Here is a 13,147-nt window from a genome sequence, read left to right on the forward strand (position 1 = left end):
ATTAATGCCTGTTTCCTGTCTTTCCTTGCATCATATTACACCTGCTTTTTTTGTTTCATCAGGTCAGTTGAGATTCACTGTAAATCATGTAGAATAATTGTGCATGTAAATTGTGGATATGAGGGACAAGTTCATTTGCACAAACACCACCTTTGGAGGGAGTTATGAAGAATGAATTCTTACTCCGAAATATTTCTTCGTAATTTGTCATTAAGTGCTGGTGGAAGTTAAGCTTTGTTATCTCCAGGTTATCATGTTAAGCAATGGTGAACATACTTTTAAGACTTATTAGTCTATGTTGTACTGAACCAAATAGGTTTCCTACTCTAAGGATATACTTTGTCATGTTAAATTTTTTCAAGTGAACTTCTGTCAAAGAATATTTTGGAAGACCTGTCAGTAAGCCGGGCTTCTTCTGCCTACAGTATTATGCTCTGTATTTCAAAACATGACCAGAACCATTCCCTACTAAAATTGGATACTGTCATTTGCAACATTAATCTTCTCCCACTGACAGTACACCCACATTGAAATGCAAATATTTGTACTGAAGTTCTTTAAAGAATAAAAGAGCTATTATTCATGGAAATGAATTAATTCTTTTTTCTCAAGACATAATGAGAAAAAAATGCCAATTTGGGGAGACAGCTGACAATAACAATAATTCAAAATGCTATTTATTGGTAGAAAATTAGGTTTACAAAAATATTTCCATTCCAAATATCTGCTTTATAAGAAATTAATTTATCTATGATATACCATAAAGGAAGCAAAATAATCAAATTGGCCTGATTACTAAGATCTGAGCATGGTAAAGCCTAACTTAATTTAGGCTGTTGTGGCAAATATTAAAGGTATTAATTTAGATTTTCTAAGGTAAAAACAAGTTCTGTGACAATAATCATTGCTGGTATTCTTATTGGATTTCTGAAATTTTTAGACTAAGGTATAGTTTATTAATATCACTACATGTTAGAGAATGATTATATTAGCATGGGAACTTTTATTTCACTTGGTAAGCTATTTGATTTAGAAAAGTCTCAACTTAGATTATGATCCTTTAGTAAAGGTTATTCATTTCATTCATTCATACACACACACACACACATACACACCCTTTAAAAAAATCAATCATTAAGTGTCTACGATGTGCCTGAACTATAACAGAAATGATGATAAAGAGACAAAGCAAAATAGTTCCTGCCCCCAAGAAGCTTCCATGAGATATATGTTCATATAAAGATGTACACAAAACAGATAACAGATGATTGGGGCAGGAGCTTTATGAGCTGGAAAGACCAGGGAAGGCATTATATAGATGCTTGAGATAAATCTAGTAAGAAACTGGAGAGTATTCAAAGATAGAGATAAGGAAGAAGTGCATTATAAGCATGTTCTACTCTCCATTACAAAGGCATGGAGAGAGGGGGTGCAGTGCCATTTGTGTTTATTGAGTAAGGGAGTAGCATGGTAAATAGTATGTTAAGCCTACTAATAAGAACACCATTTTGGCAGGAATGTGGAGCATAAATTGGACAGGAGAAAGATGAGTGAGGGAGATCAATTAGAAGACTGTTACTATAGTCTTTGGAAGAGGTGTTAAGTTCTTAGACTAGGTTGGTGGTTTTATGTAAAAGAATGGGATAGAAGTGAGAAATGTTGTGGAGATAGGATTTAGTAAGTGATTGACAAAGTGGGGTGAGTGAAAGTGAGGAGTTGAGGCTAACTCAAGTTATAAGCCTGGGGTGGTATTGACCTTTAGAATATTAGGATTATTTAAGTATTTTATTTCTTTTTCTGTTAATCTGGGTAATTTATATTTTTGTGGATATTCATCCATTTCATTTAGATTGTAAAATTTATTGTCATATAATTGGCCAAAATAGCTTTCAATAATTGTTTTAATTTTTTCCTAATGGGTAGTGAATTTACCCCTTTTATTTTTGATACTAGTAATTTGATTTTCTTCTTTCCTCTATTAGTTCTAATTAATCACTGGGTCTAGTTTTATTAGTCCAGTGGTTTTCTTACTTTCATTTTTATTACTCTATCCTTTGATTGTCAGGATTTCAAATCTTGTGTTTAATTGGGTATTTGTAATTTGTTCTTTTTCTAGTTTTTTTTTTTATTAGTTGCATGCTCAATTCATTGATCTGCTCTTTCTTTGTTTTATTGATAAACAATTAAAGAATGTAAATTTTTCCCTAAGCTTTGGCTTCATCCCATACATTTTGGTATGTTGTTTCATTGTCATTTTTGAAATGAAATTATCAGTTGTTTCTATGGTATGTTCTTTGACTTATTTTTTTAAGGATTAGGTTATTTGATTCCAATCAGTTTTTAATTTATCTTTCCATTTTCCATTATTGCATGTAATTTTTATTGCATTATGATCTGAAAATGATACATTTACTATTTCTGCTTTTTTGCATTTGGTTGTGAAGTTTTTATGCCCTACTACATAGTCAGTTTTTTTGTAGGTAGCATGAATTGATGAGAAAAGGCTATGTTCCCTTCGGTTTCCATTCACTTTGCTCCAAAGATCTATCACATCTCACCTTTCCAGAATATTTTTCATCTCCTTTACTTCTTATTTATTTTTTGGTTAGATTTATCTAGTTCTGAGAGGGAAAATTTGAGGTCCTTTACTAGTATAATTTTATTATCCATTTCCTCCTTTAATTCATTCAGTTTCTTCAAAAATTTAGATGTTGTACCATTTAGTGCATGTACGTTTAGTATTGATGTTACTTTTATTGTTTATGGTACCTTTCAGCAAGATAGTTTCCTTCCTTATCTCTTTTAATTAGATCTATTTTTGCTTTTGCTTTGTCTGAGATCATGTTTGCTATCTCTCCTTTCTTTGCTTCAGCAGAAGCATAGTAGATTCTGTTCCAGCTATTAATCTTTACTCTTTATGTCTCTGTGCTTCAAATGTTTTTCTTGTAAATAGCATATTATAGAATTATGGCTTTTAATCCATTTTGCTTTCTGTTCTATTTTATAAGTCCATTTATCCTATACACATTTATAGTTATAACTTTGTTTCCCTTCATGCTATTTTCTCCTTGTTTATTTCTCTTTCTTACCCCCACCATCTCTCCTCACAAGTGTTTACTTCCCCCAGTCTGCCTTCCCTTCTATCAGTTCTCCCACCTCTTTTATCCCTGTCTCTGTCTAATGTGTATTCCTTCTTCGAGCCAATTCTGATGAGTGAGATTTAATCTTTGCTTGTTACCGTCAACATATATTTCTAATTATCCTTATAGTAATAAAGTTCTTAACAGTTAAAATATTATCTTGTCATACATAGAATTTTCTTATTGGATCTCTTATATTTTCTCTTTTTTGTTTCTTTTTTACCTTTTTATGTTTGCCACAAGTCTTATATTTAGAGATCATATTTTTAATTTGATTCTGGTCTTTTAATTAGGAATGCTTCAAAATCCTCTATTTGTTAAACATCCAGGTTTTTTTTTGAAGGATTATATTCAGTTTTGCTGAGTAGATGATTCTTCATTGTAATCCTACTTTCTTTGCCTTCCAGAATATCATATTCCAAGCTTCTTGTTTCTTTAATGTGAAAGTTGTCAGATCCTGGGAAATCCTGACTATCATTCCATGATATTTGAATTGTTTCTTTTTTGGCTGCTTCTAGTACTTTCTTCTTGATCTGTGAGCTTTGGAATTTGGCTATGGTGTTCCTGGAAGTTTTCATTTTGGGATCTTGTTCACAGAAGGGGGTGATGATTGGTGAATTCTTTCAATTTCTATTTTGCTTCTGATTCTAGTATATCAGGGCAATTTTCTTTGATAATTTCTTGTCCAGACTTTTTTTTTTTTTAATCATAGCTTTCAATTAGTCCAGTAACTTTAGGTGATCTCTCCTGTATCCATTTTCCAAATCAGTTGTTTTTTCCAATGAGAAATTTCACAGTTTCTTTTATTTTGTTTTATTGTATTTTGATGTCTTATGAAGTCAGTAGATTTCACTTGCCCAGTTCTAATTTTTAAGGAATTATTTTTTTCAGTAAGCTTTTGTACTTCCTTTCCCATTTGTCCAATTCTATTTTTTAGAGTTTCTTTAGTGATTTTTTTTTATATATCTTCTTCTATGCTGTTAATTCCTTTTTTAATGATTCTTTTGCTTTTGTGTCATTTATTTTCCCAATTTTTCTTCTACTTCTCTAATTTGCTTTTTAAAATGCTTTTAAACTCCAGGAATTCTTTTTGGGTCTGAGACCAAATTACATTTTTCTTTGAGGCTTTGCAAATAATCATTTTCAATACTGTTGTCCTCTTCTAAATTTGTGCCTTGAACTTCCTTGTCACCATAGTAACTGTCTATAGATAAAATTTTTTAGCTTTTGGTTTTGTTTTTTACTCTTTTTTATGCCTCTTTTGTGACTTGGTGTTTTTATGTGAGAGTTGCTGCACTGTTCCAAACTCCTTGTGCTGGTTCTTGGCCTCTTGCTGCTGGCTTTCATTAGATTCAGATCCTAAATGCTGGTTTGCACTAGAGGGGAGGCTTTTCTGCTAGTCTGCCCTAGTAGGACTTTGCTGCTGGATTGCTTTGGAAACAGGGCCTTTCTTTTGGCTGACCCAGTGAGGAATATTATTGTTGGTCTGTCCCAGGGGTGAAGCCTTGCTGCTGAATTTCTATGGAAACAAGACCTCAGCTGGAGGAGCCTAAAGGCATGGTCTTATTTCTGGGCAGCAATGGGGATGGGGTCTCACTGGGTGGATTGCTCCTGACTCAAAACTCTGCTGCAGGCCCCCTATTGTGAAGCTGGCCACTGCTTTTTTAGGACCTAGTTCTTCTATCACCCCCAGTGAGATAGGTTTTTCCTGCTGAGCTAATAAGATGCTTCCCTGCTGTTACATCAGTTTTGAGTCAGTTTTCAAGTTTTTTGGAGGGTTTTTTATGGGGAGGAGTTCCCTTCCTCACTCTGTCATCTTGGTACCAGAAGCCTAAATTGAAAAATTTTTAAATGGAAGATTTGCCCCTGCACTGGGAAAGTGGCCTTTATTATATGTCCTTTATGTGCAATAAGTCCCAAGGAAAATTAGAGCTTGAGCTTTGCTATAGGTTTGTGGTTTGCTGCCTATGATCACCCAATAAGATCAGACTGAGTGAAAGTTAAGTTACTCCTTCCATTTTCTTTACAAGATAAATAGGCAGCAGAAAAAGGGAGTTTTCTCAATTCAGACTCAAACTTTGGGTTCAGGATTAGCTGGGTGCTCTAAGTTTCCACTATCAGAGGCCTCATGTCACGTGAGGCAATAATAAGAGTGCTTCTTGAGAGCAGGGACTCTTATTTGCGTTTTTTTGCATCTCTAGAATTTAATACAATGCCTGGCACACAATAAATGTTTATTGATTAACTAACAATCTGAGTCCTGTTTTCTTCCTCAAATGGTTGAACAACAAATACCTTGCTGTATTGCATATACTGGAATCCTGTCCTTATAAGCCAATTTTAATTCAGTGTGACAGAGGCTGATTGAGTACTTCCTCTGCATAAGGTATCATGCAAGTTGCTCCCAGAAATGCAGAAACCATATAGTCCCTCTCTTAGAAAAGGACTAATTGAGTATCACAGTTTCTTCTGTCCTAATTCTCATCTAATAAAAAAATTTATAACTAATTTTGTTTGTTTTTTGCTATCCCATTATTTCTGATTTTCTCCCAACTACACCGAATCTTACTTCCTTTGTTTCATATTCACACAGAGGTTTCAATTTCATTATCTACTTTTATCTCTTTCAATCCCATATCTCTTGCTAAAGTTACTTGGAATTCCTGGTAAAGGACATGTTGTTTTTCTACAATTGGGTTTCTGAATTACATGAAAATAAGCCTATTTTATTTGGTTCCTTAACATATAAATATGTATTAAATGTGAAGCCTAAATAATTTTTTTAAAAATCTGTTTTCTCTTTTTTAGGCAGCAATAAGAAAAGAGTTAAATGAATTTAAAAGTACAGAAATGGAAGTCCATGAAGAGAGTCGACAGTTTACAAGGTGGGTTGATCAAACACTTTTTAACTTTAAGCCAGCTATTAAAAATTTTGAAATTCTTTTTGCCTTTTTCCAAACTCCAAGTTTTAAGTCCCAGAAGTATTACTGCTCTAGTAGTCATTATATATTAATTAATATGACATTTTAGAAGAGATGCCTGGATAAGTTTTAAAGTGTCTTGTTTTTAAGCACATTAAAATGACTATACTGCATGGATGGTGACACTAAGATATTTTCTTTTAGAGGAAATATGAATTATGTTTAAAATGACATGTTTTCATTCCTTTTTCTTAGCTACTAATCTTAACTTTCTTTCTTTTAGTATCATTTCATGGTCTCTAGCCAGGAATTAGTCACATAGGATATCATATTGGATATGAAGTCAGGAAGATCTTATCATATCATACCTTAGACACTTCCCAGTTTTATGATCCCAGGTAGATTAATTAACCTTTCTGAGCCTCAATTTCTTCATCATTCTAGTGGAAATAACAAAAGCATTTACTTCCTATAGTGGCTGGAAGAATCAAATAAGATAATATATGCAAGATACTTTGAAAATATTTGTGTCATATAAATATGAACTGCTATTTTTTTTGTTTTTAAATTTATTTTGAACTTAAATACAAAATAAGGAAAGAAAAAAAGAACATTGCCGTGTACATAGCAAAACATAAGAGAGGATTTAACATAAAGCAATAAATATCCATTTCAAGAAAACCTATATAACAAACACTACACATTGTTTTCAAAATTATCCAGCTTTTCTTTGCTTCCTTATAGGTTTTCTTTTATCTGCTGTGAACTTTTTACTCCTCCCCCAAGAAGGTTATACTTAAGCATGGACACACACACACACACACACACACACACACAGATATCTATAAACATACACATATACACTCAAAAATTGCTCTTATTATTATTGATTATCACCTAATCATTTGTTATCTTGACAACCACAACATATTACTCAGAAAAGAAAGTCTTACTTAAAAATACTATGAAAACTTTGGGGACTATGGAAGTACATTTAGTCAGAATGAGACTTCAATTTTAGTGGCTCCTCAAAGAAGTATTATAATCTTTTTTTTTTTGGAATCCAGTCCTATATGATTTAAATATAAACACATCCACATACATACATATACACTTTGAAGATAGACACTGGACTTACAATTTCACTGAAATAGGAAACTCTGGGATAAAGAAATTCCCTCTACCAATACAAATCGGCACTTTCACTGCAATTTACAATCTTAGAGAGTTGCCTGTTGTACTGACAGGTTAAGTGACTTGCCTACAGTCATACACATACCTTGTGAATCAAAATAGGGCTTGAATCTAAGTCTTCTTGGCTTTAAGGCCAGCTTGCTATCCATTACATCATGTTGCATATTCAGAGTGTGTGTGTGTGTGTGTGTGTGTGTGTGTGTGTGTGTGTGTGTGTACACAGGTTTATTTAGATTTATTCTTTAAAATTTGTATGTGGAGATTCAATTTGTGAATTAAATTATCTAAATTGAGTAATATCTTGCTATTTCAAGAAATTTTCCATTGAACATTGCTTTTGCAAAGCAATGAATGCAGTTGTTTTTAATATAAACAATATCAAAATTTATTCATCTGTTTGTAGATGGGTAGAACAATATGTGTAAGTTATGACAGTGTTGATGAGAGGGAAAATTATCTGATACTTTAACTTATCTAAAAACTGAATAAGATATGGGGTAGCTAGATGGCACAGTGGCTAGAACCCCTACCCTGGAATCAGGAGGACCTGAGTTCAAATCCAACTTCAGACACTTAACACTTGCTATCTGTGTGACTCTGGGTAAGTCCTTTAACCCTAGTTGCCTCTCAGAAAAGCAAAAAAAAAAAAAAAAAATGAATAAGATGAAGGAGAATGATTTTCATTCATTAGATATCTTTTAGTAGAAACTGAATAATCACTTTTCAGGGATGTCATAGTTCGGATTCCTGTGCAAGTACATTCTAATTCTGAGAAACTAGGTTTGAACCCTGGTCCTAACTGTGCATGTGTGCATTTAGAAAATTCAATAACTTCACCTCAGTTTTCCCATTTATAATAATGGTGAGGTTGCACCAAGATCTCTAATGTTTCAGTAGCTTAAACTACTTGAAACACCTTAAATATATAAATTTGCATAGTTTGGTTTTCTCTTATTTTTCACTGTAGGACATATATTAGGCCCTAATTTGAGCCCAGTTAGTACCAGTTTTTGTTCCCACTCCTCTTTCTTTCCTTCCTCTTCCCCATTTTAAGGCAGGATATATCAAAAGTGAAATTCCATCATTGTATTCCTACTATCCTACCATATTTAGTGTTTCTTACATGCATGTAACACACATTCAATGATATGCTTTCATTTCAACTAAAACCAATACAATAAATATTAAATACCAACTCTGGAGATATAAAAGCCAAACAGTCTCTACCATTAAGTGGCTTATCTCCCATTTAGGGGCTATAATACATAAAGTATTAAGTAAATACAAATAATTAGAGGACTTCGAGGTTGTTAAAGACCAGAAGAATCAAGGAAAAGTACTTAAAATAGGTGACACCTGAGTAAAGGGATTAGAAGAGGCAGAAATGAGGAGGAATATGTTCCAGTCAGGGAGCATAGAATGAAAATTTATGGAAAAAGGAGATAGCATGTTAGTGGATGTCTCCATCATGATTTCAAAACTGACATTATATGTGTGCATGTATGTGTGTATGAAAGACAGACAGGACAAAATAGCTTAGGATAGAGTAGGGCAAGGTAGTTTAGGATAATGTAAAATAGGTAGGATAGGATAGGGTAGAGGAGGGTAGGATGGAGTAGAGTAAGAGCAAGGGTACAAGTCAGGATGTTAACCTTGATCAGATAAAGTTGTAGAAGGGTTTTGAGGGATGGAAAAGAAGATTAAGGCATTCAGTACGATTGGTTTCAATTTTCACAATGTAGGCAGTGAGGTAATTTCAAAAAAGAAAATAGGTCAAAAGTATAATTAATACATTTAGAGGAAGAGAATTTCAATTTTATTTATGAGAAAATGTTTTGCAGTCTGTTTTGAAATATCTAAGAAAGCAAAATTGTAAAGATTCTACCAAATACTTTTAGTAGTAAGCAAGTCTCATAAAATTTATTTACAGATCAGAGGAAATTAAAATAGCATTAATAAAACTATATCATAATTATAAGTTGTCTGGGAAAGAAATAATCATATTTAAAAGAAGAAATTTAGTTTTTTGATAGTCTTTGAATGATAATGAAAGAGGTCACTTTTTGAAACTAAAAAGGAAATAATGTTCCAAAAGATACATTAATTTGAGAATAATTCCACCAAAGAAGTTAGACCCTATCTCTTGGCCTTGCCCTTCAAATGGTCTGGAGAAACACTGCAACTCTGTGTCTTTCTTTAGGATAACATCACTATTCTATCCCAACTATTCTCATATAAAGTTATCTACTTGTAAATGCAATGCTCTTGTTTATGTGCTGACTTAATACTTGCTTGCACTTTAAGAGATTTGCTCCTTGGAATAGTGTTTTGGAAAATAATAAAAATTCAACCCCACCCCCTTTTTTTTAGTACTTTAAACTAACCTTTTTAGATATAGTTCTTCATCCAGTGCTGCAGTCTTCCACCAAGATTAAGTATCAGTTGTCATTAAAGGCTCCATTCCCTAATTTTTTATTTATGTAATTTGAGAATTTCCATATAGTCTTTTTTTTTTTAATCAAAAATTTTAAAAATTAAAATTAAAAATAAATATTGATGCTGTATTTTCTCCTTGAAGATAACAATTGTGAATCACTCTTTGGGTTATGCTTCCTGAGTTGTGTTTCTATTAGCAATGAAATATTTACAATTAATAACACTGTTACTGATTTCTCTAAGTGCCTAGTGGTATGCATTTGTTAGAGAGCTAGCTGATATTAAGAATTCATTTATGGTCATGAGATGGAATGTTAAGGAATCAAACCTGTCACTTGGGTTTCATTAGGGTTATGTTGAAACCTTAGTTTCTCAGACAGTACATTTTATGGACTTTTGTGCATGTAATTTCAGCATTTTAAGTTGGGTTTGGGTTTGGGTTTTTTTTTTTAACCCTGTAATGACTATATATCACAGTGCCAAAAGAACAGAAATTATTTTGAAGCGTCATCAAGATCAAGGATGTTAAGACAAACACAATCCACTTCACATTCCAGAACTTTAAAACATTCTCAAACATACTGAGGTAAAATTTTTTAATCAAAAATTCAACATAAAGCATTTAATGTTTATTGCAAAGTATAGTCAGAGAATCACAGGCATTATATCTTGAAAAGAATTCTATTTTGTCAGGCACAATTCCTACCTTTCATGAAGATGTAAGGTATTCTCTTGAGATATAGATAAAATTAATTATTCTGTTTTCCTAAAAAATGTATATAAAAATATATTAAAGAATTTTTAGTGGGATTTAAAAAAGAAACTGTTGATTTACCTAAAGACCAAGGGACTAAGAAAATTGAGGAAACTATTACAGTGGTCTATTGGCATGTGTTTCTTACCCAAGAGGGTCACTAATTAAGCATACCATAAATGCACAGAATGGATATGTGAATTCCAAATCTTCATTTTTTTAAGGAGCCTTTTTTTTGTTATATCTGACTTTTCTTGACTCTGTGTACCATATTATCCATGGTTTTTTTGTTTTTTTTGTTTTAGCAAAGATACTGGGGTAGTTTTACATTTTCTTCTCAGGTGGAGTAAGGCAGACAGAGGTTAAGGGAAGTGTCTAGGGTCACAGCTGCCTCCAGACTCATGGCTTTAACCACTGTGCCATCTAGCTACCTCTTCTGAATATAGCACAAAACTATATGTACTAACAACAGTTCACAGTTAAATCACACCTTAAAATTTACAGATCCCATTACATTTCCTTTGATCCTTAAAATAAAAATGTTTAACTTAAAAAAGGTTTAATATAGTTAAGTATCCTTGCAGCCAAAAAGACTTGGGTTCAGCCCTTAACTCTGACACATACTGGCTATGTTCCTTAACCTTTCAGTGATCCAGGCAGCTGTTTCAGATAATAGGTTGCAGAGAAACTTTCATTAATAATTATAGTTTCCTTACTTGAGAATTCTTAAACCAATGGAATCACAGGTCTAGTTCCCATTGTTAGCTTTACAACACAAAGAAATAAGTTGCTATTCTTTTCCCCTTTTTATTGATGAGGAAACTGAGGCTTATCAAATTTATTAAATTTCTGCTTAGAGACATAGAGAAAATGTCTAAGGTAACATTCTATCTACCACACTAAGTTCCTTCAAATAATGACAACATACATAGATTTATATAGCATTTTAAAGTTTGCAAGTCACTTTGCATATCCTCATTTGATCATCAGAACAAGTTTGTGAGGTAGATATTTTTACATGCATATGAGGAATATTTATGACTTCTCTTTAGTCCTATGAAATGTTCACTGATAGGGACAGGATTTGAACCCAACTCTTCATGACTTCCATATACAGCATTCTACTCACTATCCTGTTCATGCTTCTATCTTAAAATTAAGTTCTCAGGTGTCAAAAACTGGAATTAAAAAACAACAAAACATGGGAAACACAGCTCTAATCACTTGTATATGCTGATTTGTCAAATATCTGTTATTAGCAATAGTCTCATAAGCAGGAGGGCTCACAGGTTCTTATATTAGAATACACCATAGTGAGCTAACCAGAAATGTGAAATATACATAGAATATATGAATTTACCCATGAATACATGTTAAAGCAAACTTTCAACCAAATAGAAATGAATGGGTCAATATTTAGTTGAAACATAAGGAAACATGGAGAAAAGAAGCAAGACTATATAATCTTCTGAATAATTTTAGATGGTCACTTTGAATGACTTCAAAAAATTGACAGTGATATTTATATTACTATGTACAAGCAGCATAGCATAATAAGTAGAGAGCTAGCCTGAAATCCAGGAAAATCTATGTTCAAGTCCCATCTCTGATAAGACCAGGCAAGTCACATAAGCTCTCCATTCTCTAGGAAACTCTCAAAGACTATTAATTGCAAACAAGGCACAGATCTGTGGAAGGAGGATGGGAAAATGTGTTTACTCACTTGGGAATTGACTATACCAAAAAAGTCTCTGGCCCATGGTTTATCTATGGGAACTAGAGTATTGACCAAATTCCATAAAGATAGAATACATTCGTTTTTGTTCAAAGAGTATGTGAAGGGAAGGATTTTTATTATGATAGTTATGATTTGATTTTTTAAGGAGCCAAGAAATTCTATAATGAAAATTTTTGAAGACTTTGTTAGTGTATCTATTTATATCCCCATAAACTTGAAAACTAAAACCAAAATTGTTGTGCTGATAGGTAAGCTTCTTAAAAGGAAAAGATTGAATATTCATATTTTACAAATGAATGAGGATCACTAAGGAGATAAACTTGAGTAACTTGAGTTTTTAAATTATTTTTCTTAACTTGCTTTTTAAAATTTTTGAATTATAAATTCTCTCTCTTCCTCAAGCCACTTCCTCACCCATTTAGAAGGCAAATAATGTGATACCTATTATACAATTGAAAACATGCAAAACATTTCTACATTAGGCATGTTACCAAAAAAAGTTTTAAAAAGTTTTTTTTAAAGGTTTTAATCTACACTCAGAATTTATTGGATCTTTCTCTGAAGGTGGATAGCATTTTTTATCATGACTACTTTGGAATTGTTGTAGATCACTGTATTAATCAGAGAAAATAAGTCTGATCGTTATTATAATGTTATTATTGTGTATAGAATTTTCCCATTCCAATTTGCATCAATTAATATGCTTCCTAAGTTTTTCTGAAACCGTCCCTCACATCATTTCTTATAGTCCAAAAGTAATTGCTTTAGTAGCACTTAAAACTATTGAACTTTAGAATATAACTAAAAATTTTAAGATCTAATTGAATAAGCCTCTCAGTCTCCTTTATTATTTGGATAACAAAAGAAAAGTATTCCTAAAATATGTCATACCTTTTAAAAAATTTTATTTGATTTTTGCTTCAAACATCCTTTCTCTCTGACATGCTTCTGAACTTTCTCTCCT

General features: G+C 32.5%; 1 protein-coding gene across 4 annotated transcripts in view; it reads left to right on the forward strand.

Annotated features, from left to right (window-relative positions):
- PHACTR2 (phosphatase and actin regulator 2) overlaps positions 1–13,147 on the forward strand; it is a 247,433-nt gene that overhangs the window by 224,098 nt on the left and 10,188 nt on the right. For all 4 annotated transcript variants that reach the window (XM_051997880.1, XM_051997879.1, XM_051997882.1 and 1 more), the window contains one exon: positions 5,949–6,025. In XM_051997880.1, the coding sequence (XP_051853840.1) occupies positions 5,949–6,025 (77 nt within the window). The remainder of the gene's footprint in view (positions 1–5,948; positions 6,026–13,147) is intronic.

This window comes from Antechinus flavipes, chromosome 4, assembly GCF_016432865.1.
Source record: "Antechinus flavipes isolate AdamAnt ecotype Samford, QLD, Australia chromosome 4, AdamAnt_v2, whole genome shotgun sequence".
NCBI lineage: Eukaryota > Metazoa > Chordata > Mammalia > Dasyuromorphia > Dasyuridae > Antechinus > Antechinus flavipes.